At 35.2% G+C, this 26,242-nt stretch overlaps 2 protein-coding genes across 3 annotated transcripts; one reads left to right on the top strand and one right to left on the bottom strand.

Annotated features, from left to right (window-relative positions):
• The first annotated feature begins 361 nt into the window (after nucleotides 1-361).
• On the top strand, nucleotides 362-10,578 carry LOC138314853 (wolframin-like). Its single transcript, XM_069255437.1, has 5 exons — nucleotides 362-444; nucleotides 2,566-2,772; nucleotides 4,613-4,816; nucleotides 5,001-5,140; nucleotides 5,541-10,578. Exons 1-5 carry the CDS (start codon nucleotides 378-380, stop codon nucleotides 7,299-7,301), a joined length of 2,379 nt encoding a protein of 792 aa, XP_069111538.1. The 5' UTR covers nucleotides 362-377; the 3' UTR covers nucleotides 7,302-10,578.
• A 1,433-nt stretch (nucleotides 10,579-12,011) lies between these two features.
• LOC138314855 (peroxidasin homolog pxn-2-like) lies at nucleotides 12,012-25,519 on the bottom strand. Of its 2 annotated transcripts, none has more exons than XM_069255438.1 (14): nucleotides 25,398-25,519; nucleotides 21,306-21,473; nucleotides 20,025-20,142; nucleotides 18,891-19,108; nucleotides 18,410-18,586; nucleotides 17,796-17,844; nucleotides 17,524-17,630; nucleotides 17,050-17,151; nucleotides 16,630-16,728; nucleotides 14,896-15,382; nucleotides 14,493-14,705; nucleotides 13,912-14,078; nucleotides 13,315-13,417; nucleotides 12,012-12,566 (listed from the first exon to the last, which is right to left on the bottom strand). In XM_069255438.1, exons 2-14 carry the CDS (start codon nucleotides 21,469-21,471, stop codon nucleotides 12,506-12,508), a joined length of 2,067 nt encoding a protein of 688 aa, XP_069111539.1. In that variant the 5' UTR covers nucleotides 21,472-21,473; nucleotides 25,398-25,519; the 3' UTR covers nucleotides 12,012-12,505. The 2 variants fall into 2 exon arrangements, with proteins under 2 accessions (XP_069111539.1, XP_069111540.1); XM_069255439.1 differs by having other exon boundaries at nucleotides 20,025-20,139; nucleotides 25,398-25,518.
• Between the last annotated feature and the right edge of the window lie 723 nt (nucleotides 25,520-26,242).

The raw sequence follows: 26,242 nt of genomic DNA, 5'->3' as shown, positions 1-26,242 counted from the left end.
GTTTGTGCACTGACCGTGACGTTGGGCGACGACTGATTTTCCTTTGTAGCTTGCGGGTGCGAGGGTTACCGTCTTACTTTTTCATGAGCTGTCGATTTTTTTAACGAAAATTTAAGACATCCCTAAACAAAAGCAAGTTTTAAACGTTGGAATTTAATAAACTTTACAATGGTGTTTCGTTTGACTCGATAAGACAAGTATTTATTGAGAAAAACGGTTTTTATTCCCGGTTCATAGGCGTCTCGCGTGGTGTTTAGTAATGTAAAGAGACGACACGAATCCTTCTCACTTATAAATCCTTGGTAAGATGTACACGCCGGTAATAAGATCAATAAGATCATGTGACTACCTGAAGTGAGACTTCCGGAATAAACAAAATGGCGGACAAGAAGTCCTCGTCAACGGGCCAGTCTAAACAATCTGAAGTTCCCGAAGTTTCTAAAGGTTTGTTACATACTTTGAATGATGAACAATGCACAGAAGAATCAATTCAACAATTAATGCGATATTTTATTTCGAGCCAAGTCTCGAATACGCTTATGTGAATTCACCTGGCTATCGACCATAACACTGGTTATGATCAAGGCTTTACCTGTTTACCGATATGTATTCAAATAGATCTAGTGATTACTGGTGCATGAAAAATTATGACGTGCTTTTTGATCGAGTCAGCATTAATGTTTGTGTCATAGGGCTAAACAGTTTAGGTCTATTACACAATGTAGACCGCATTATACAGACTTAATGTTCTAAATTACAAACTTTGCAGATTAATAATGTTTACAAATAATTATATATTATCGTAAAAATGAAAGGCATATAAATTAATAATAAATATTTGCACATATGTACAGCTAATTATTACACAGCAAAAATCAATATATGTATTGCACATTATATACAGCATACAGATTAAGAGAATACACACTAACAGACATTGGACTAGGAATTAACTTTCATACTGGTGTTTGGCGGATGACGGTATGCACAGTTTTTCGTACAGTATTTTTATAGTGAGTTATATATAGGTTGGGGGGGGGGGACTACTATACACGTTGTATGTTTCTGATATAAAATTTAGCTAAGTTGCATGACACTGACCTAAATATGCACAGCAAGGATTTATAAGTGGGAATTAAAAGGATTTGTCACTGTCTCTTTACACTACTAAACACTTAATAAGCTTGATAAATTTCATGATGTCTAGTCCTCGGATTAAGCCTGGACAGGAGACTTAGAAGAAATGTATGAAATTTTCATTAAAAAAAAATGACAGCTCATGAAAAAACAGCCCTGGCGCTTCATAAAGTAAGCCGATGAGCTTAATTGGCACCCACAACTTACATCAAAGGTTGCACCGGCAGATATCAAAGGAAAATTAGTTGTGACGCTACCTCATGGTCAGTGCAGCAACACTAAAGCACTTGTGACGCATTCGTCCAAAACTACGAGTGACAAATCCTTCTCACTTATAAATCCTTGAAGCACAGGGTTCCTTATTCATTATAGGTTATGGTTGATATGTGAAGTGCTTACAAGCTGTATGACATCTGTGTATTGTTGTATTGTCTGTATGTGTACTCATTGCATTAAAACAGTCAGCAAAAGAATTTTTGGCATCAGTCATACAATATATCCTTCAATACTGTAAAAGTACCATTAGTCTTACACTCTTATTTGAAAAATGAGGCCCAATAAATGCTCAGAGTGCTTAAAAAATAAAATAAATAAAGGGGCTTATATTTAATAGAACCAAATTTGAACTAGCCGTCTATAAAATAATTGCACAAAGTAAGCAATAAATCATTTTACAAAAGAATTCAATAAATAAATTACACAGTGGATTTAATTTGTGGTAAATGAAATCAAGGCCTATAGATGAGGAGGGGCACTTTTAGGGATGGGGTACTTATTGGGTTGAATATGGTATATGCTACATGTACATGTCTGATTCTAAACTTTCCAACTATGGGAGATAATCTAGTATAACAATTTTGTTGACAAATATTCATAAACAACTTCTGGTCTGATGGCCAGTTTGATTTAGGAGTAACATTCATCCTTGAATACTCCAGGGCCGGGTTACTATCACTCTTATTATATCCATGTCATAGCAAAACTTGAAGGCAGTTCAGGAGGAAAAAAATGACCTTTCAAATTAAGGTCTATATAGACATAATTCCTTTGATGATCATAGAGATAGTGACGCCCAACTTCAAAGCCACACAGTCAATCATATTGTACCATATTCCTTTCTTTTGAAGTACATCAAAGGACCAAACTACTTGTCTCATCTGTTCGACTTGCCACACACAGAGCCTTCAGTTTTGCTGTGACATATTCCAGGGGTTGATATAATGACAGCGATGGTAACCACTGGAATATGGAGGTATCTGGTCACTTGAAATTGACCTTATCCATATCACTACAATAAGATATTAAACAAAATACATGTCATGTATAACAAACCAAATTGTGATACATATTCTAAAATACACATGTATGAAAAAAAATAACTTGTAGTTGGAACAAAAATGATGTGCTCAATTTTGTTTTCTTTCACAGAAACTTTGAACCAATGGGAGTCAGAAGCTAAGGATGATAATGATGAGAGTCAGGTAAAACTAGGGGATTACTTCCTGAAGCTGGCTGATTCTGGAGTGGACAGAGATGAAAATGCACAGAAAGCAATCCATTGGCTGGTCCAGGCTTCTAAACAAGGAAATGACAAGGCAACCAAACAGTTGGGAAAATGTCTCAAGACAAAAACTGGTAGGTTTTAACAATGGTTTGAACAACTTCATCCACTAATTTTCACTATTTTTAGGCCATATGACCTATTGTCATCATTGTCTGTCGTCGTGTGCCATGTACTGTCTGCAGTACGTAAAATATTCATTCAGACAACTTCTTCTGAATAACCAAAAGGCACATGTACAAGTAACAGATATTTGGCCTGTAGCAAGCTAGGATGAAGGGCTACCAAGTTTGTTCAAATAACGACCTTGACCTTCATTCACGGTCATAGAGGTCAAATAGGCTAAAATTATAAACAACTTCTTGTGAACAACTATGAAGTCTAGAGACCTGATATTAAGTATGTAACATGTTTGGATGACGGGCTACAAAGTGTGTTCAGATGAATGACCTTGACCTTCATTCAAGGTCACTGGAGTCAAATACGCTAAAATCTTTAAACAACTTCTTTTGAATAACTGAGAGGTCTAGAGACCTGATATTCAGTATGCGACATGTTAGGATGAAGTGATACAAAGTTTGCTCATATAAATGACCTTGACCTTTATTCAAGGTATGATTCATCATTCATGTATTTCAGAACATAAACTTCTTTTGAAATAGTTCTTTTGTATTGACTTAATTGTTTGCTACTATTATATTCTCTGAGGAGTTACATTGTGCCAATAATCAGATGACTGTTAAGGCCCATCTGCCTCTTGTTAAACATAATATTCAGGGCAATTTAATTCTGATAAATGTAATGAGAGCAATATTTTGTTCTATCAAAATGTGATATTAAGCAAATCTTAATCACATTAATGCATTTACTGTCACATGTCAGATGACTTTATGTATACATGGCATGGTGACCTCCAGATCTATTACTTGTTAGGTCATCTGACCCGCATGCACTGTCCACCATGCGCTGTGCGTAAACCTTCATTCAAACGACTTCTTCTCAATAACCGAAAGGCCCAGGGCACTGATAGTTGACCTGTAGCATGCTGGGATGAAGAGCTACCAAGTTTGTAAAAATGAATGACCTTGACCTTCATTCAAATTCACAGGGGTCAAAAAGGCTAAAATCTTTAAACGACTTCTTCTCAAGAACTAGAAGGCCCAGGGTACTAATATTGGGTCTGTAACATGCTGGGATGAAGGGCTATCAAGTTTGTTCAAATGAATGACCTTGATGTTCATTCAAGGTCACAGGGGTCGAAATGGATAAAATCTTTAAACAACTTCTTCTCAAGAACCAGAAGGCCCAGGGAATTGATATTGAGCCTGTAGGATGCTGGGATAAAGGGCTACCAGGTTTGTACAAATGATTGACCTTGATGTTCATTCAAGGTCACAGGGGTCAAATAGGCTTAAACCTTTAAACAACTTCTTGAGAATAATTAAGAGTCCAAGAGACATGATATTGGACCTGTGACACGCTTGGATGAAGGGCTACCAAGTTTGTTCAAATGAATGTCCTTGATCTTCATTCAAGGTCACAGGGGTCAATGAGGCTAAAATCTTCAAATGACTTCTTGTGAATAACAAAGAGTCTTAGAGATCTGAAATTAGGCCTGTGACATGCTAGGATGAAGGGCTAACAAGGTTGTTCAAATGAATGACCTTGATCTTCATTCAAGGTCACAAGGGTTAATTAGGCTAAAATCTTTAAACGACTATGTTGTATTGTGCTAAAAGTCAGATGACCTTTAAGGCCCATGGGCATCTTGTTATTTTTATTCTTCTTGGTTACATTTCCTTACATTCAGATTGGCATACGTACTATATATGTACTGAACTGTTTCTCACTTTACAACATGATCATTCTATATGTATAAAAAAATGTCAATGTATCATTTTTTTTTCTTTCCAGGTATTACTACTGAAAATCGAGAGGAAGTGGAATGGTGTGTTGAGACAAGCAATTTCGAGAAGAAAGTTCGGTCAGCATCACGTGGTCTATTCCACACATTGTCAGGAACACACCAAAAAGTGATGTCCTTGGAGGAATACATCACAGCTGTCAAAAAAGTTTCGGGAGGAGATGTTCTGGAAGAAAAAGTACTCATAGCTGCAGGTAATAAATTACTATTGTCAATATCACAAAGTTAATTTACCCAATAAGAACCAGTGTTTAGTACCAGGTATATTTGTTGTTATAATCAGTTTAAAGGACCAATGAATGAAGCAAAATATTTTTCTGTACAATCTGTAGTGATAAAACTATACCAGTTAATCATTATTTATTTTTTCCATTTTAGGCAAGAAAATCGGAGACAACATTAGCGAAACTGAATTTGCGAAAGTATTGTCAAAGAAAATTCAAGGGAAAATAACTCTGACCTCAACTGAGAAGGACTCCCAATCAGAGGACTACAAATCTTCTGGCATTGTAATGAAGGTAAATATATTAGTCAAAGAAGAATTATTACAAACATATGTCCGTATGATTCGATTTGCACTTCAGTAAAAAAATAGGAAGCAAGAAAAGTAAGGATATGACATAGGTTTATACATGTGTAAGGAAAGGGTATAGATTGGTAAGTAAATTATTTGACTTAGTCTATTATCAACAAAACCAGTAGCTCAGGTATAATATTACAGTATATTGAGGGTTCAAAGACCAAACTACCTGCTCATCTTGTTGCACACAGGGCCTTCAGATTTGCTATGACATTTTCTAGGAGTGGATATTATGACAGTGATAGTAACCCCTGGAGTATCAGGGATGGGTATGAATCAATTAAATGAAAAGATCAAACCAAAATCAATGTTTCTAAATTAAATTATTCTCTCCACAGGTTATCAAGCATCCAAAGGCGACGGCCATGGTCCTGTTTGATGAAGGCTTGGAATGGGTTTCTGACGAAGGTTTGAAGTTTGGCATGTCATTGATTCCTACCAATCAGCTTTATTTACTGGGCGTGTTTTTCCTTTACAGTTTTATCTCCACCAAGCTGCTGTTACTCGTTATCCCTCTCATTGTATTTTACGTAGCCATCACCATCATGGTCATATCTACACTACAGATGTTCTACAAGAGCAAGAAACTAAGAGATGCAACCGCCATGGCAAACGTCCTCAAGAATTACGATGTCGGTGTCAATGTTGATGATACCAAGTCCCAATACACGTGGAACACACTAACACCATATTTGATATATTTTGGTTCCTTACCTTTTCTGATTGTAAGCTTCTCTTTGGCTAATAAGATGTTCATTCCCTGCTCTGAGTTGATGATTCTCTCTGGCGCTTTATCTGCCATTTGCTTCTCGGCCTTGAGTGATAGTCACGATCTCATTACATTGATGGCACTAGGGTGTAACTTCCTTGCCTCCCTGCCCACATTTTTCCACGCGTTCCCTGATATTCCTGTCATCACCCCTATTCTACATTTCCTAACAGGCTCCTTTTTCTCCGTTGAACTTGGTTATGGATTTTCACTGAATTTCGGAATTCCGTCTCTATCACATATAGTTATTGGCTTATTTTTCATCATCATGGCCATGCAGAAATCCTTCACTGGTGTCTATAGGGTGCTGGTTCCACATCTCATCTGCTACTTCTGGTGGAACTTCATGACGTCCCTCTTTCCATTCACTACTTGGACAGGTTTAGCCCGTGCAGGTATTGGATACTTGCTTCTTCCGTTATTATTCCCGTTTATCATGTTAGCTATAATAGCAGGCTTTTTCTACTGTATCTACTGTCTTTTCCGAACCGAACTTTTTGGAAAACTCATCATTACACTTCTCATGCTTGCTGTACCAGTTTTGTTAACACAGACAAAAGCTTTGTTTGGCAAGAAAACTGACAAGAAATATAAAAATGTCAAAACAATTGTCATGGTTGTTTTTGGGGTTTTAGCATTAATTCCTCTTGCATTCATTCGTCTACCAACTTTCAAGACATCAGGAAAGTTAAATTTATCTTGGGATGACTATAGTAGTATTTGTGTGGAAGGTTTGAAAAACAACACGGCACCAAACCAAATGCAATGCAGTCATTTCATTGGTCAGAAAGTAGTCTGGGAGGGGACATTTGTAAGTTCAAAGGTCACAAAGATTGAGAACAGTGTTGCACCATTACTTAGTAGTTTACCAGGATTCATCGCTGAACAACTTCGCTGTATCTACGGAGAGGACTTCGGGGATTGTGATTCTGATGAAATCACAGAAAAGGAGAAACACATTTGTCGATTGATGAAGGCAGCGGGGAGGGATTGTCATTTAAAGAAGCATGACACATTCTCGTTTGTGGTCAATGTAGAAATGTCGGATTCAGTGATGTTAAGTTTGGATGTCGGGGATGGATTTAAACACATCATAGGCGCTTTAGAAGACGGGGACAGAGTCAAGGTCACAGCAACGCTTCACGACGGGTTGGGCACGAAATCTTTACACATGAAGATGAAAAACATTAATTGTGTCAGTCGAGTTTTACCAGTGATGGAAATGATTGATGAAGAAGACGATGATGAAATAATAGAAAAAGCTATGAATGAAGCTGTGACAGTTGCATTTAATTTCTTCTGGTATCCTTTAGTGGAATATGCTCCATAGAGTTCAGGCACAAACAGAAGGTGTTGAATGTAAAGGATTGATTTTGTTTTGGTTTATACATTTAGATTGGTAAACACGAAACAGTGTAACAACTTTTTAAATTCAATAGGAGTCTTTGAATTGGTTAGAAGTATAACTGAAAGAAAATGAAGAAAGATTAAATTGAAAAAAGCTTTATGTAGTGATACTATTTCAAGGGTCAAATGTTTCCCCTAGTACATTATATGCTCACATGCTTTTATACCATGACTTATGGTAGCAGTTGTATCATATATAGTAAGACTAATTTATAGTTTGTTGTACTAATCTGTCAATTCATCAGCTATTTCTTTATTTGGAATTGTTGAATTTTACTTTGAATTTCAAATTTATCCCGACACTGTATTTGCACAAGTATCATGGAATATGTCATCCTCTATACTCCAAGGGTTACTATCACTAACATTATATCCACCCCTGGACTCTGTCGTAGTAAATCTGAAGGCTACAAAACATGTAGGTAATGTGGTCCTTTGGTGTACATCAAAAGGATGGATTAGTGATACACTGTAGTTTACTGTGTGGCTTTGACTTTGTGTGTCGTGCTCTTTGTAATTCTTTAGTAAGTCTTTACAGGTCTGTGATAGGTCACCTTTTTCTCCTGAACTTTTCAGTATTACTATGAGATAGTCCAAGGATGGATATAATGTCAGCGATAGTAACCCCTGGAGCATCAAGGATGGAAATATGTTACATGTTACATATACTCAAACTATACATTATAATTAGGTTTGAGCTGGAATTATCTCCCCTGTATTAATTGCAATATGTGATATTAAGGGTAAAAATTTTGAATAAGAGTGCTACATTTATTAATTACACTTAATAGAATTATAGATATTTTATGAGCCTTTGTCTCCTGTGATCATTAAACTCTCTACATCTTTTAACTCATCATGGGATATAACTTGTCTCTTTAAATCTAAAGGACTCGCTGTCAACATTTTGATATAAGGAATCAATTGTGTGAATGTTTGGTTTTTATAGTTACATACATCTATATATGTACTTGTGACATTTTCTACTATTTTGTTCTGTTCAGATATACATATACATATTTTATATACATATTCTATATATGGTAGATAATATTTAAAAATATTATTGTCCCATATAGAGAATATGTATCTACTGTACTTACATTTTAATGTATGTCTCAAAGTCTTTAACCTTAAAGGTGCCATGGTCCATGACTTGTTGATGTATTTGAAAATTCTATTGTAAAATCTTACATAGGTTAAAGTTGTTAAGTAAGATTTTTTCAAATTTGGAACAGTAAAGAAAGTTTAATCTATCAAAAAGATTTTAGATTTTTTTTTTTTTTTTTACAAAACTTTGTGCCCTTAGAGTTTCATAGCAAGTTATGTTTGTGTATCTATTTTTGTCTATAGGAAATAAACGTCTTTATCCCCTCACAAATTTATGACGTGATTTTTGCTATCAGATGATATATCAATCAATAACAGAATTCTGTATTATTGGTAAAGGTGGTATACTTTTTATCAGCTCTGCCTGTTCGATAAGGGGAAGTAACTCTTGAATTTTTAAAGGAGATTATAAATCTTTACTTTCTATATCATTAATTTTAATTAAGTAAACTGTAATTAAGGATTATAGATAATCCAACTGTAAAACAGCATAATGAGTTATAATCATTAAGAGTAAATCTTTTTATTCATAGACTAATAATCAATTTTTATTTGTTTTCATACTATATCCGACTTTCTGATTGGCAGATTCTTTTTCTTCATATACTATAAAGAAAAAAGTCCGAGAATGGCATGAAAACCCGACGTTATCATGACGTCCGAATAAAGACGTCGAGGTTGCGTATTGATTTATAAAAAATCAATGGAATAGTACGTTTAAGTGTATTTTATATTATCAAATAGTCTGAAAAATTAATTATAAACATTGATGTCACTATTTTTTAACTTCACCGGGTTATGAAAGAAATTTTGTTTGCAAACTGTGTGAATCCGCTACTTTTGTGAGAATAAGCGGATTCACAGTTTGCAAACAAAATTTCTTTCGTAACCCGATGAAGTAAAAAAAATAGTGACATCAATGCTTAATTAAACTGTTTGTCAGTGAGATTTTAGATTTATTTTTGTATTGATAAATATCGATCTACTTTACATCAATGTTTAACAAAAATGATGTATCAATTAATTGCATATGTAATATGCATGCTCTTTATGTGATAAAATATTATATTTAATACTTTTATAAAAATGAATGTGAATCTCTTTATAATTATATATGCTTAATGCATTAAAATACAACTTCATTTTTGAACGTTTTTAAGTTTTATATTTTACGAAACCTATATTTATGTAAATGATTGAGATTTCCAATAAGAACATAATATGCACTTAAGAAATTTAAAATACATGGAAAATTCTTATTCACTTTTATTATTTGAATAAACAAATCAAAATTTTGTTAGTAAAATTTCAGATGGTGTTATAGTAATAGTGATAGGTTAAAATGATTTTCTATAGAAATGTTTTAGGTACTTTTTAACCTGGGAAATTGCTTTTCAGTTGTTTTTTTTTATGTATTTTTTTCTATTTTATATGCATACCTCTATTGTGACCATGTTTATAATTTTATTTTATTTCCTGTGTTGGTAAAGGTTAATTGGTATTTTCTGAAAAAATGATTCTCATTGACGGTTTTATGTTTGAAAAATGTTCTTCAGAGTTTAAACTCTTTTTCACATATCATATTCATTTATCTATATATCTATGCAATTTGTGTACCAATTACTAATTTTACTTAATATTACTTATATAGTATATACATACATCCTTTACTTATATTATTTCATGTAGAGACAAAATGCTCAGATAGAGAAAATAATACTTGCGTACTTAATCATGTATACTTAACTCACATCTAAATATCACTAGTAGGAAGCACCATGTAACATTAATGATGAATCAAGTTAAATAGAGGCTGGTTTGTACAAATGTTATTGTTATAATAAGTCATTAAAATTTGTTATTTTACATGGATTGTTGGTAATGTATATATATCACAAAATGTAGCAGAAGGCGACCTCACAAAGTTTGCTTGTTCTATACCTTCTTCATCTATATATAATACTTAACTAAGTCTTTGGTTGTACTCATTGTCTTTCCATCTTACTCATTTACTGCAATATTGATCTGCAATATAGAATTATTAGTTCATTATACCACTTTGTTTTTGGAATAAAACTATCAAGCTTTAATTAATGGTTTCACTGGTTTTTTTTACCGTTTTGTCTTTTATAACCATTAACAAGTAATTGAGGTGCATAACTTATAAATTTGTAGTTAATTAGTACAGGATGCTGAAATAGCCCGTTAGTTTTCAATTATGTATCAACACGGAAGATAAGTCCATGTAAAATACTGCTAGTGTTTATGTCATAACTAAGCACATTTCACCATAGAAAAATTCCTGTGATAAACTCCATAGCAGTTGATTATATACACCAGTGTGTAAACACCTACAGAGTCTCACAATGATTTTCTCCAATCTCTCCTCTATTAATTCCAATTGGTTGGCTTTCGACTATGGAATACTTTTCATAGCACATTTTCTTTTAAAGGACTAATGGTTCGACAGATTTTGGGCCCAAAAAGGCCCAATTTCAAAAGTGGTGATTTAGTTATTTCAAAATTGTTGAAATTTGAATAGAGTATATCCTTAATACATTACAGGTATAATGGTTGTGCATGATACTTATCAAATTTGCTTCATGAAAAAAGGGCCCAGCTAACAGCCCTTTAATTTTATATCCGATACTTTAATAATTTCATGTATACATAACCAAGTACATGTAATAGAATATCATCACCATATTTCATAATTTCATGTAGAAAGATATGTACAATACATTATGTGTTGGGGTTATAGCTTTCCTGAATGTTGAGAAACAACTGATCACTACGGTATCAAGACAAATTAATTCTTGTTAGTCAATTTTCAAATGACTACAGCTCATACTTCATCAAAGTTGGAAAATTAACTTAGTTTGGTTAACGTGAAATAGGAAACCTCTTTTGTAATCTGTCAAGTTCTATGTCATCATAATATATAACACCCACTGGTGTCATCCATGATCCATCAACAGTAATTAGCACTTTTTAGTACATGTATATTGAAAAATTACTAGATCTTGACTTGACATTTCTCTGCTTTTTACTAGACGTTATATCTACTGCCAGCCCCATAGTTCTCCACATTACATGTGCATCAATTCTAAATTTTTAGGGCTCGCATCACTTTTCTGTACAATTACGATGGAAGTGGAATACTTTTATCGTTATCAATATTTGATGATTCCCCATATAATCTGGATTCTAATCGTAATAATTTACCATTTGTATTACTAAGAATTTTCTCTGATGTCATGAAATGAAAGCAATATTGTATTTCATTGGTTGAGAATGTTGCTACAGCAGAGCCTCGTTAATCTGGTCTTCATAAATCCAGTTCCCTCTCGAATATATATATACAGTCAATAAATTCAAAAAGGATCCCTTAATTCACTAAAAAGCATTTTTTGTTGAACGGACGATTCACAATATATATCCATGAGCTATGCCCTTTCACCAGAAAACAAAGGTGGTCAGATTAAAGAGGCTTCACTGTACATTCAAAGAATAAAACAAAAAGTTTGCTAACATCAACAATATTTTATTAATAAATTACAGCAGGGTTCTCACTAAGTTTTTTAATAGATAGTTAAAAATTATAGGTGGTTGGGGGCAACAGGCCCCTGTGGTGGCCAATACTTATTTGTGGCAATAGACGTCTGTTTTTGCCGGCAACCGACTTTTAACGAGGACCCTGAACAGTAAATGATAACAAGTCTAATGACAACATCAACAATTTAAAAAACTTCAAAAAAACTTAAATGGCAACATTAACAAATGGTAACTCAATCTCTAAACTCTTAACAATTTTCTTACAGAGTGTCAAATTTAACAATATATCAGAAATTTAACTTGTAATGCCAATAAAAGAGTGACCTCCTCTAAGACCCTAGACATCAAACAGTAACTATATGTCCAAGGTAGACGTGAAGATCAATCTTTATAGTTTGAATAAAGATCTGTACAAGATATATCTGTTGCAGTTTGTTGCTTCACATCCATTTATAAGCATCATTATTCCTTCCATTTCTGCAAATCAATATCGTCCAAACTGCTACAAGATCGTAATGTATTCCTGAAAGAAACGAAAGAGACGTAATAACAATTGGTCAAATACAGATTTAGTTTACTTGAAGACATACCTATATACAATAATCATAGCACCAGTAATAGCAAATATATAAACTGGCATATTTAATAATACCGTTACTTATACATGTAATGGGATGGTCCACAGAATAAAGATGCTCCACCGCAGATGAACCATAAACGATGCTCATCGTTTGAACTATAATTGGTGTTAAGTCGTGTATATGTATGTCTAATTAACACAAAAATAATATAAAATGATTAATTTTGCTTTTGGTGCATGCGAAATCAGTATTTCATTCCATATAGGATATAGTGTCACGGAATTTTTTCGGGATGCAATACATATATTTTCATCTTGAAGTGAAATGAGAAGCTTAAACTTTTCAATGGTGGAAATGGTGTAAAGTAAGTATCTGTTGTAACCGAAGAAAAATACTAAATCGCCTGCTCCTGTATTTGACAGAGAAAAAATACTGTTTTGTCAGCGGTGGAGCATCTTTAAAATAGCACTCTCAAGCTTATAGACACCAATTACTTTTTTATCGTCATCATTACGTCAAAATTAAGAGAACCCTATGCATGCTGTAATGCAAATAATCTGTCAATTAGATTTTCCTAACATATCGGGCATCCTATCCCCCCCACCCCCCTCCTTCAAGATGCTGATTAACCATAATCATGCAACCAAATTGTTATGCCCACAATTGCAATTGTTTTGTGAAGTGACCTACGTAGAATCCAGGACATGGAACACATCTGCTGCTATCTGGTCCATTCCAAAGTTTGTACACATCACTTTAGCAAGGGTCATCTTCCTTATCTCGTCACGTTTTTCTGTAGAAAAAAATGTTTTAGTTTAATGATATAGCAATGGCTATTTAAGGGCAATGCAGGATTTGTAAGAACTGACAATATATCACGAAATGAAAGTTTCAAGTTTAATTGAGAAGGGAATATTCTGCTTATATATTACTTTTAAAAAGCATTTTTATGACAAGTGTGACTCGTTTTACCTTTGTGAGTGGTCGTTTTCACATTCAAATTAATGACTGTAGCATATACTGAAAATGGATACTGAGTAACCCTCACATTTAAAATGAAAATTTGTTCAGGTATTTGTATTGGGATGGCTTCCCAATTATCCCTATCTTATGCTGGGCTGAAGAGTTGTCAATTTGTTCAAATGATTCAAAGACATTAAAGTCCACAGGGGTTCAAATATATCAATGTTTTGGCTTATTTAACTAGACTTACATCCATAGGACATGTTTGCTGTATAACTACAGTAATGGCTTGTGTTTTAGACCCTCTTGCCTGTATTTCCTTACCAGGTGCAAATCCTTCTGGAGCAGGTCTTTCGAACCAGAATCGATCACCTAACTTGAGCTTTTTGAATTGCTTTGCCATCATTATGGAGAAAGTGGGACCTAGTAAACTGTTATCCATCTTTTTCTCTGTCATACCTCCGACAAACAGGTCAATATCATCCACATCACTGCAACAATAGATCACAGAAACCGTACCTTACCATATTCGACACAATAAGGGATAAGGGCTTTTAAAAATTGAAAAATAAGGTGCTGAATAAAAACAAATTTGGACTAGCCTTTCATAAAATTATTACAAAGCAACAAGCAATAAATCACCAATTTGCAAAAGAAATCAATTAAAGAAACCATGGTTTTTCATATTAAGTCCGCATTTTAATTCAAGGCAAGTGAAATTGAGGCTTCAAAAAGGAGAGGCGCTTATAGGGCAGTTTATTCAGGCCCCAAGAAAATCTACATGTGCCAGACATTTAAGGATACGACTGTACCACTATTTGCTATACTTGTATATGTGTTTATCGGGCTTCATATATCGGTATCTTTTCTATTTATTAAATTTGGTGTGCATCTACTCAATTTACCTGTAGACGTCTTTTAACCTGTTTGCGTTCGCACTATTATGATGTGGCATATTGTTGAAATTTTTTATCTTGCCCAGTCCGAAGTGTTCCCTATATTCGTTGTAAGAAGGTACTCCATGGTCACGACCTCTCTGTATATTCAGTGATCCAAGGTCAAAGCTTCTTCCATTATCGTCCATGAACAACATATTTCTAACTCCTGGCTCAAAGATCCTTGAAAACAGATTCATATCAAAAATGCCTGTAAGCTTATTGTAATTTCTTTCAATGCGAAAAAATATTTATGAAACATTCACAAGTCACTACTTTAAAAATATAAGAATGGCAAGCACTTTTGGAATGTAATAACATGTTCTGCTTGATGGGAAAAAAAGTTTTATTTTGTCATTAAATAAAACCTTACCTATCCCATTTCATTGAATTGTTGAACGACACCCATCTTGCTAATTTCGGAATGTCCTGTCCAGCATTGCTGATCACCATAGACGGCCTGAAGAATGTATCCTGGATTGGCTTAACACCTTCCCATGTGGCGTAATCATGAAGGAGATAGCCTTCCTTTGGTGGGATCAGAGAGTGTCCAAACCTCATTGCAGCGACAGCAAAACCATTCCTGATGTTAGGATCAGTGTTTGTTCTGTAGCGATCCTTGTTAGACCGGTTCAGTTTGTTCTCTGCCAGTAATTGAGGGTTCAAGATGGATGGGAGCCACTCATAAAAACTGATCTGCTGCATGATTCCGGATATTATTTTTCTGGTTTCCTGAAATACCCTCTCATCATCCCAGTTGGTGTTCATAGACGAAAGAATTGTTGCGATTCGGTTATGTTCCCGAAAGAAAAGAACATGGTTAGCTCCAAGATGAGGGACAACATTGGCTCGTACATCTCCTATAAATGAAGGAAATATTCAATAACATATATCCTAGGTTATAAATGATACCTCATGTTTATAACAGTGTCTGAATAGTTGAAATGCATCGCATGACGTATTTCCCTTGGGTTGGGGGTGGAAAATAAAACATTGTATTTCCCTGGGGCATGTGCCCCAATGATGACCGCCAGTCTTTCACACAGAGTTATCTTCCCTTTAGATTGTACAAGAAAGACTGACAAAATGTAAAACATCATTCTTTACTCATCGCAAATGTAACAAGAGATCCCAGAGAGATCTTGGCGCCCACCAAAGAATGATCTATGTCTAACAATTGAAAGAGGGATCTTTCCTCTGCTTTTCCAATTTTTTCAAACATACTACATATAAAATTTGACAAAGATCCCTTCAGCACTTTCTGAGATATAACGATCAAAATCCAAGATGGTGGCCGGTCGGCCATCTTGTTGATCTATTGGTCCCAAATCAAAATATGCACAACTAGGGGCCTAGGAGAACCTACATATGAAATCTAAGAAGGATTCATTAAGTTCTGAGAAATAGCGATAACAATTTTTAACTATCAAAATCCAAGATGGCTACCTGGCGGCCATCTTGTTCAACGATCGGTCCCAAAATGCAATATGCTCAATAAAGGTTAAAAGGGGAGCCTACAAATGAAATTTGAGAAAGATCCCTTCAGTATTTTTTGACAAAATATGATGATGGTGGGCTTATTATTATTTAACCCAAAGTAGTGAATCGTGAATTTTTCGATATAATAAACAATTTATGCCCCCAGTGACAGTGTGAAATGAAGGTTTATTTACCCTCAGATGCAATATTTACCTTGGGTAAGTCCTTGGGGAAAAATCACACCTTCGGGTAAATAAACCTTGATATCACACTTCCACCAGGGCCATAAACGATAAAATTGTTCAAACTGTTCAGCTGACCACAATCGAGCATGATGGGGTAGGGGCAATTTGACCATACTAAATATTATGATTTTTAGTATACACTTAGCATTATTAATCTCGGAGTCATGTCAAAATCTTATATATATTGTGTACACATATGAACAGTTGAAAGAGGAAACAAATGTCAATATGTTAAGTGCCTATATTTAAATTTCTGCAATTTCACAACGGATCGATACAGCTATCCCAATGAAGCCACAATACCATATTATCAGCCATTAGATCCGAACCTCAAGTGTGGCTTGGACATTGCAGAAAATGGATCTTATCATAATTCTACTTACCAACATCGATGCAGAACTCCAAAGTTGAATTTAAAATGCAGGAATGAGGATCTCCCTCTGGTGGAAGATCGGACGATATGGCGGACGTCTTGAGTAGTCCTGAAGGAAAATGATTATTAGCTATAACCACTTCACACAGAGCAGCATTGTTACAAACCTATATACCGGTAAACATACTATATTTTGATAGGACAAAGATTTTGACCCTTCCATTACCTTGAAATACCTGTCACAGGAAATGTATTTGTTCTTACATGGGTGATGAGAAATCCTACAATAATAATGAACAGCACACTTAAACCTTAATTGGAACAAATAAGACAGGTTGAGTAAAAAATACTATTCCTTCCCTGTACCCTAAACTCTTTCATTGTTTTTATTGTTATGGAAATCGTTGCATCTTTATGTAACAAAGATTACCGTTTTGGAAACTTCTCAGGCCATTCATCTGATCGAGTGACGATCCATAGACGTTGGATCCATCAACAAATGCAGTGATTGCATTAAACTGCTCACGATGGTCTGAAAATTGGACAAAAAGGCAGGTTTTTAAACATGTTTTTCTTCTTTCAGGAACAATAAAGATAGTTCTAAAAAGAATGGTTCATTATTATAGGATTGTAAACATGTAGGTAACTATACGAGATCAATCATTGGTGTGCCCAATTGAGCATCCTGCTAATGTTTTGATAGAGATAACTCATATTAGAACTTAACTCTGGCCCCTACATTTTCTCCTCTCATTGATTTTTTTTCAAACGAAAAGCCTGTGGTTGTAGAGATTTGTGTCTTCTAGTGAAAAACAGTCTAGCTGTTTAAACTGTTCAGAAGTGACCGATAAGATAGTTATGGTCAAGTGTGCCAGGCACTAGTTGGAATATGGTCTTGGCTTACTTGGAGAACATGCATCTACGACAGCTGCTGATCGCACAAAGTCCATACAACTCTTCTGGGCAAAAAAAGGATCGTCGCTGGGAATGTCGATTGGGAAACACTCGGGTCTAAAGAACATATGGTATAAATTTTCGTTGCAATTCATACCGTTATTTTCAAAGTAATACTTTACTTCAAAATTGATCAAAGTTTATTGTGATCAAACAAAAGAGAATGTTTACAGGAATGAAGTTGTACCAATACTATAATGTACACCAATTGAGTTTACTCACAAATTAGCCAGGTTAGAGTTACAGCAATCAGTCACCGATCCTTCACCTCCTGTAATATTTCAAACATTTCAAGGAAATTTAGAATAGTAGGTAAACGGCAAACAGCACGAGTCTCTTTTACCAAATTTTTTTCCAGGAAATTGTCAATCTCTGTCCTACTGGTATAGAATGATAGCATAAGGACCTATGCTGGATATAGGAAGAATGGGTTGACAATGTGTAACTGTCATACTAACAGTTATAGACCCAATTACAGGCTGATACAGCGATTTATTAACCCTCAAGGTAACCTCAGCCTTATGTCCTATCACTTCCTCATGAATCTGTCCATAAATGTATAAAATTTAATCAATAGCCAATTTTTTAGGATAATAATGTAGAATTTTCTATGACTAAGTCAAACCTATCGCGAAATCCAATCCACCAAAAACAAAAACCCTAGTGGTCTTAATACACAGATCATATGTTGTTGAAATTCACCATTAGGGCACCTCAAAAAGTGATCTTTTCAAGCCGAAGGTCTTCATATAGAAGTGGTCACTATAGACAGGTTTTACTGTACTCAGTTTAAGATAAGCCACCAGTTAAAATACGTTTTCCCTCAAAAAGCATACCTGAACTTGCTGGTGTGAGTGTGATATCGTGATCCAGGAATTGTCCCCAGGCCATCACCATCAATGACGCATCAGATTCTATCTTCTCTTTGTTGGACCTGAAGACATGGTTACTGACCGTACGTGCGCTAGGAAGTGGTTGGTTATTTTTTCCATTTATTCGTGGGGAACCAACACCTGAAATTATATGTAGACAATTAAAGAAGATATATATACAACATGAAATATAGGCAGTTTGGAGGCACATAAAAGTTGAAATAGTCTTAAGAAAAAACACTGACCAAAAGTGATCCAGTACTAAAAGACTTGGTTATTTCTGTTTTCGGACTCCCATCAAGCTGTTCATTATTCTGATTTATGAAAACATTACCATATAGAAAATTTATCAAAAATATAACATGTCTAAGGAAATGTATTTTATTAACAGCTCTATACATTTAACATGCATAAAAAGGTCCAAAAGGCCCACCATGTAACTTACCATCACCATATTGTGGAGGTAAAAACCTAGATTGTGCCGTAGCTGCTGCCCCGTATTCTGGGTTAGCGAGATTGTTACAGGATCCATCAGCGGAGCGGAAGGTATTGCTCGCTGTGGAACAGTCGATGACGGAGTTTGGACAGGTTGTGATGGTTTGTCTCCTCCAAACTGACATAAACTCCTCACTATTCTGTAGTTCCCTCAGCGACATTCCAGTCCTGTTGTTTTAAAAATATTTCTCAACAGGATGGCATTTTGGATTTAACACCTCCCTAAATAATACGTTCAACTATGAAAGTCCAGACCAATACAAATGTTCCCGACTTCAAATGTAATCTGGACAGGACAATCATGGTACCTTCATGGGAGCAGAATCAAATAAATGGCCAAGAAAGCCGAGATTTGATCGATTATTGCTCAAAAAGACAATTATTTTTTATTTAGTCCGAACCAATTATTTGTATATATTTCATGTAAACCTGTAGTGCAATTTATCATTGCCATAATTTGATGCATTGCAAAATTTTTAGATCTTCTGTAAGTGGAGACAGATAGGAACATCAATACAAGAGGCCCAGAGGGCCTGTACCATCGCTCACCTGTTTTTTTTGTTTTTTCTTCAAATTATCATAAAATCTCTTGCAATCATATATAGCTAAATTGACCCGACACCTAGTTTATTTCAAATCCCAACCATATATAATAGTGCTATTATACGATCGAGTGTTAGTCAATACTAAGTTTCAGAGAAGTCATCATATGAAAATAGCCAATTTGACCCTTTAGACCTGCCCCTCAGGCCCCCAGGGGGTCGGCCTTATCATTTGTACAATTTTGAATTACTGCCCTATAAAATTTGCTACCATTGCATTATGAGGGCTATCCCATGCTTAATTTCAGAGAAGTCGTTTTATGACAATAGACAATTCGACTCCTGTTTGCACCACCCCTCAGGCCCATAAGGATACTATGAGGAAAGTTGTTAAAATTCCAGCCATGGAAAAGACCGACGGATGATGGACGCGGGGTATCGCATAAGCTCATCTTGGTCCTTCAGACCAGGTGAGCTATTAATTGAATAGATATGCATTTGTTTTTATTAAAGTTATCATACACCCCATGGAATATACTCACATTTCTGATAGTCTTTTGATAGCATGTAGTGATTTGGCAGATACTTCCTCCTTGGCACGGACCTCCGGGGAGGAATATTTCATCATCCGCATCATACGCCTACCCCTCATAGACTCTGTATAGTTGAATGAAAAGGAATCAAAATGTTATACATTCAGTAACAAAAAGATGATGGCTGCCATTTTATTAAGAAACATAAGTATGAAGATGTATTTTTTTTATATCCTATTAACAGCAAGTGTCATTTAATTTAGGGTGTGCAGGTTTAGGTGGTGAAAAGCCACAGTACCCAGAGATATACCATCAATCACAGTCAGTATCTACACACTGTGGTCGAACTTCTTGTATGCCGAACCCTGTCCCTTGCTCGTAAAGTAATGCAACTTTTGGCTAGAACTGCTCAAATCGCTCTGACAGTAGTGCGTTTACCTTATTAGGTGAATTGTCTTGCCTAAAAATCATTTTATCACCTTCTCAGTGGTTATGTAGTTCATTTGTTTAACGTGCGTGACTTTGGCTCGGGTATGGGTACAGAGTTAATATTGTACCTGCTTAATCGTATTGATCAACGATTTGATATTTCAACGATATTAATTAAAATACTTAACAATGACGTGGAATTTGTCAATGATTTACGTTATATGTTTCATAAGAAATGTAGAACAATACATTTATGTTATAGTTTGCTTATTGGTTATGTAAAAGAATTTGCCTGAGTGAATTGTCTCTTTAAGAAACATAAGTATGAAGATGTATATGAGAACAATGTTCTATTGCAAGCTTTGCCTTTTTTTTACATCCTATTAACAGCAAGTGTCATTTAATTTAGGGTGTGCAGGTTTAGGTGGTGAAAAGCCACAGTACCCAGAGATATACCATCAATCACAGTCAGTATCTGGCAACTTCTCAACATGGGTGTCACACTCGAAACCAAGAGGTGAAGGGCTTGTAATAATGTGACGTGTCAGGACATCACCATGGCCACTTACCTGCTAAAAACACAAAATCGTCTAATTAAAATTTTGAGTGCTTTCTTTTCTGCCTAAAAATTAAATGATTTATTTCACCAAGACTGCTGTTCTAGCTTATGGGCAAAAGTTGCTATAACATAGTACTTATCAAGAAATGAAATATATGGATGACCACCAACAGTGGAATCATAGCTATAGGCAAAACGATCAATGTTATACTGGGGGCTTACAACAGGAATTTGTAGCATGCATAAGATTTTTTTCATAGATATTCTTCAATTCCTTACTATTCAATACACTATTTAATTACCTTCGGCGTATTCGCGGCGGATCTGTTTGTTCTCTTGGTAAGTTTGATGGGCTTCATCGTGGACAAATCGAATGATTTTCTCTATTGCCCTGGTCAAGACAGGATCTGCATGAACAAATGTCAGGAAACAGGCCACAGCCAGCAGTAGAGCTCCTCTCCAATACATAACTAAAACAAAATCAAAATTTGTACTAATGTGTGGAGAGGAAACAGGCCACAGCCAGCAGTAGAGCTCCTCTCCAATACATAACTAAAACAAAATCAAAACTTGTACTAATGTGTGGAGAGGAAACAGGCCACAGCCAGCAGTAGAGCTCCTCTCCAATACATAACTAAAACAAAATCAAAACTTGTACTAATGTGTGAGGAGACGAAATGGGCCACAGTCAGCAGTAGAGCTCCTCTCCATCAAATACATAAAACAAAACCAAAACTAGTACTATGTGTGGAGAGGAAATGGGCCACAGTCAACAGTAGAGCTCCTCTCCAATACATAACTAAAACAAAATCAAAACTTGTACTATGTGTAGAGAGGAAACAGGCCACAGCCAGCAGAAGAGCTCCTCTCCAATACATAAATAAAACAAAATGAAAATTTGTACTAATGTGTGGAGAGGAAACAGGCCACAGCCAGCAGTAGAGCTCCTCTCCAATACATAACTAAAACAAAATCAAAATTTGTACTAATGTGTGGAGAGGAAACAGGCCACAGCCAGCAGTAGAGCTCCTCTCCAATACATAACTAAAACAAAATCAAAATTTGTACTAATGTGTGGAGAGGAAACAGGCCACAGTCAGCAGTAGAGCTCCTCTCCAATACAAAACTAAAACAAAATCAAAACTTGTACTAATGTGTGGAGAGGAAACCGGCCACAGCCAGCAGTAGAGCTCCTCTCCAATACATAAATAAAACAAAATGAAAATTTGTACTAATGTGTGGAGAGGAAACAGGCCACAGTCAGCAGTAGAGCTCCTCTCCAATACATAACTAAAACAAAATCAAAATTTGTACTAATGTGTAGAGATCATGGAGTGTCAGAGCGAGGGATTTACAAACAAGGGGGCCTTAATACTCAACTCGACAAACTACAGAACTGTAGGCCAATACATTTCCCCACTACCTCTACACATACTCCACTACCTCTCAGTTGAGATAATTGCAACAACAATATGAATATATGACCGTTACATGTATATTTGTAATCTCTCAAAATCAAACATTCTCACAAAGTTCCATTCCTGTTAAAATCATTATCATTTATATTTGGTAACCACCAAATGATATTTATGACTTGAAAATTACCACTGTTCAAAACCTTTATATAGCAATTTTCAGCAGATATTTAAATTTTGATAACAATCCCTGTTTTTCGGAATCCCCAAAATGTAAAGGTTATTAGAACACATTAAATGTCTAATTATAGGAACAAAACTGATATAAAGTAAAAGACATCCTTGATACGCCAGTGTATGATACTATCACTGGCTTCTAAAACTTGATTAGGAATTCCACAAAACTCAATGTATAAATATTTATGAGCTGCAATAATACTACTTTTGGCAAAAATAAAACAATTGAGATGTAATATTCTGAAAACTAAACCTATTTCAGTATTTGTTATCCTCCCATACCCTTTTATAGCAATTTTCAGCTAAATAAAACAGGCAGAAATTTTTGACAAATCAAAAGCCCATTTTATTTCCATGATAACTTACTAATGTGCCAATTGCTTAATGTTGTTATGTTCCAACAATTAACAAGGTTTGGACAAAATTGAAGTGTTATAACTATTGGCCATTTCACAAAACGTGTCTGTATTGGCCTTGTTGCTATGACAATCTTTTTTAATAAATTCAAATTTTAAGATAAACTGTTTCCAGTATTCCATCTTTTTATATAAGAGTGTAATCCATTTAGGTATGCATTGTGACGTCATTATTTAGTCAGCGCAATTAACATTTATCTCTTAAAATTATGACTTACGCTTGCATACACACGACGTCACAATCGAACCTGTCCACAAGGGCAGATAACTCTAATATGCAAATACAGGATACCCCCATGGATAAAATAATTTGTCTATATCCATTTGAACCCTCCAGTGTCTCCATAGACCTTTAGACTTGGGGGTCTAGATCACAAATCTGTATGATTAACCTGTCCATGCACTTTAGTGGGTCCATTTATATAAATTACTAGTAACTTAATTCTCAGATCCCTGTGATATATCCATCTCAATAATAAGTGTGGTTATAAATACAGACAAGTAAACAGAGTTAACATGTGAAGTGGATTGGATTCTCTGGAGTGTTTTAAAGTAATTTACTAGTAACCCCTAGAACAACTTGAAGACAGGGCAAAGTTTTACATTTGTCTGGTGTTTATCATCCTCGATACTCCAGGGGTTCCGATCACCTACAATCTCTACACCCCTGGACTATCTCGTAGTAAAACTGAGGGCAACAGAACAGAACAGGTAATTTAGTCCTTTGATGTGTGTGGCTTTGGTGTTAGGCATCACTTTCTCTGTAGCCTTCAAAGGAAATCTTTGCTGGCCTGTGATTGGTCAAATGTTTTTCGCTGAACTGCCTTCAATTTTACTATGAGATAGTCAAGGGGTGTAGAGCTCTTTAGTGATCGGAACCCCTGGAGTATCAAGGATAGGTGTTCATATTTTGCAGACATGCTCATAGCTGCTTCAGAAGAATTTTCCCAATATATTTAAAAGTTTAGACGATTGGAACCTACTTACAGGGCTCAAAGTGGCGACCATTTTAGTCGCCATGGCGACTTAAATTAACCATTGGCGACCAGATACTGCTCCATAAGGCGCCTGAATGGCGACTAGAATTTTCCAAAAAAAAATCGGCCATTCCCGAAAAAAAATCCGGAAATATTTTTATTTCCACTTAAGTCGAGGTGAAACAGATTGAGGATGCTTATAAACCACCAAGGATGCTTCAGAATAAATATTCATTGAAAACGTTTACTTTATTGCATAGACGATAATGATTCAATAATCATTGTTTGGAATAAAATAGCCTCTAGCTATTACAGAATCTGACTCCTTCACCAATTTATATGCTGCCCGAAATTAACTTGTCTTTTGGGTCCCACCTCTTTGCCCTAGAAATTTCTGGACCTTTTGAAGTAGATAATCAAACAATTATTGTTTGCAGTCCACATGCCTATATTACTAGGCTTTTACAAGGATTTATAAGTGAGAATATATATACGTCCTTGGCTTTTATAATGCCTACTATATATAACTGCCTATATCATTAGGCTTTTTTGACTAATAGACTATAATAGGGAAAAACTAATATACCAGGATAGGCAGGTTTAGTGGAATAAACTCCGTCTACGGCCAATCGACTTTGCTCAGTCGCTGGATCCACAATATTATAAGTGTGTCTACATTATAAGTCTTTTTTTTTAATTGTCCAATATATATAATCAGGTCGGGGAAAACCAACTTGGGTATCATATGTAAATTAGAGTATTATACCAAACTAGAGTCATTATACCCCAAATGTACCTCTAGTTTATTATACCAAACTAGAGTAATTATACCCCAAATGTACCTCTAGTTTAATACGCCAAGTTGGTGGTTTTCCCGGACCTGATAATATATTAGGCAAAAACAATTAAATACAATATTCTGGGCAAATTTTTTGTAGCCTAATAATAAAGGGAGGTTTAGCGTCTAATAATATAACCCAGGCAGGTTAATCATAGGATTATGTTAGAACCAAGTTTAACATAGACAAAAGTTGTGCACAAGATCCTATATGAAATCATTCAAGGCGGTTTTGGATGTTGTTCGTACGTACGAAACCAAAAACATTTACCGGTAGAAATATAATCCACATTTTTTTTATAAAGTTCTATTCCAGCAAAACATCTATACAATTTGTCACCTATTCGGACACTGCATTCGGCAAACTAAACTGTTCAATAGTAATAAATCAGTCTACAAAACTGGATTTATATGACGATATATCGATACTGTATACGAAAATACTATTTTAGGAACATAACATGTAGGGAATTTCAATATGGTAATACCTTAAATAATGTTATTAACTTACTTTGTCTGCAGGTGTCCTGGGCAACTCTGGTCCAATCCTATCTCCACTGTCGCCTGCCCCAGAATGTCTCGTGCTCCCGAACACGTGGATTTATGGTCGTCCGCGCGGACGAGTCCATTCACAAGAGGCAGGAGAGACATGCGTGCACGGGCATTCGACAAAGTCACTGACTGTATCGAAACATACATGAATAGCAAACATTTACTGGTTCAAAAGATAAATATATGGTATGCATATAAAATAGATAGAATACATATAAAAGATTCCAGTAATGTAACCAATTACAGGACGAGTGGTTTAGTCAGAAACATTCAAATTGACAAGAAAATAACGAACCTCTTTCCCGAACAATGGAAATTTGACAACGAAATAATTTAAGATAAAATATGTTTTTATACAGTTTTGGATAAAACAATAACCCTGTCGTACACCTTTACTGGGCAACATTGATTTGGCAATAGCACAACTACAGGCCAAGAGACATTTTTCAAAAGTATTTCAAGAGTTGGCATTATGTTGCCACATATAACAATTAGTTTTATAAAATTGGTTCGTTGGCAAATTGTTCGCGAAAAAGGTCCTTTTCAAACAATCATCCTCTGTTATACTTTCTTAAGGCAACAGAACTCATATAGTCACAGACGCACTCATTTTTGTTTTAGTGCATATTTTATTATATATGTCTTGGTAATATTCTCTAGTAATATTTATTATCAAAACATGCTGTCAAATTATTTTTAGTCTGCAAATACCCGTACTCATCAGGTGCTTACAGGTGACGATTGGTTCTCTATTACTTAGTCTAGATTTTTAACATTTCATATAAAACTTTATAAAAAAAAGTC

The sequence above is a fragment of the Argopecten irradians genome, chromosome 2 (genome assembly GCF_041381155.1).
Source record: "Argopecten irradians isolate NY chromosome 2, Ai_NY, whole genome shotgun sequence".
NCBI lineage: Eukaryota > Metazoa > Mollusca > Bivalvia > Pectinida > Pectinidae > Argopecten > Argopecten irradians.
The sequence above is the reverse complement of the archived record's forward strand: the minus strand, read 5'-3'. Positions and strand labels throughout refer to the sequence as shown.

Excerpts from the sequence above, each read along its gene's own strand:
- LOC138314853 (XM_069255437.1), top strand. The coding sequence starts at position 378 with ATGGCGGACAAGAAGTCCTCGTCAACGGGCCAGTCTAAACAATCTGAA. Across the intron at positions 445-2,565 it reads AGTTCCCGAAGTTTCTAAAG|AAACTTTGAACCAATGGGAG; the intron begins GTTTGTTACATA and ends TTTCTTTCACAG. Across the intron at positions 2,773-4,612 it reads ATGTCTCAAGACAAAAACTG|GTATTACTACTGAAAATCGA; the intron begins GTAGGTTTTAAC and ends TTTTCTTTCCAG.
- LOC138314855 (XM_069255438.1), bottom strand. The coding sequence starts at position 21,471 with ATGTATTGGAGAGGAGCTCTACTGCTGGCTGTGGCCTGTTTCCTGACA. Across the intron at positions 20,143-21,305 it reads CCGCCGCGAATACGCCGAAG|CAGAGTCTATGAGGGGTAGG; the intron begins GTAATTAAATAG and ends CATTCAACTATA. Across the intron at positions 14,079-14,492 it reads AGGTTAAAAGACGTCTACAG|TGATGTGGATGATATTGACC; the intron begins GTAAATTGAGTA and ends CTATTGTTGCAG.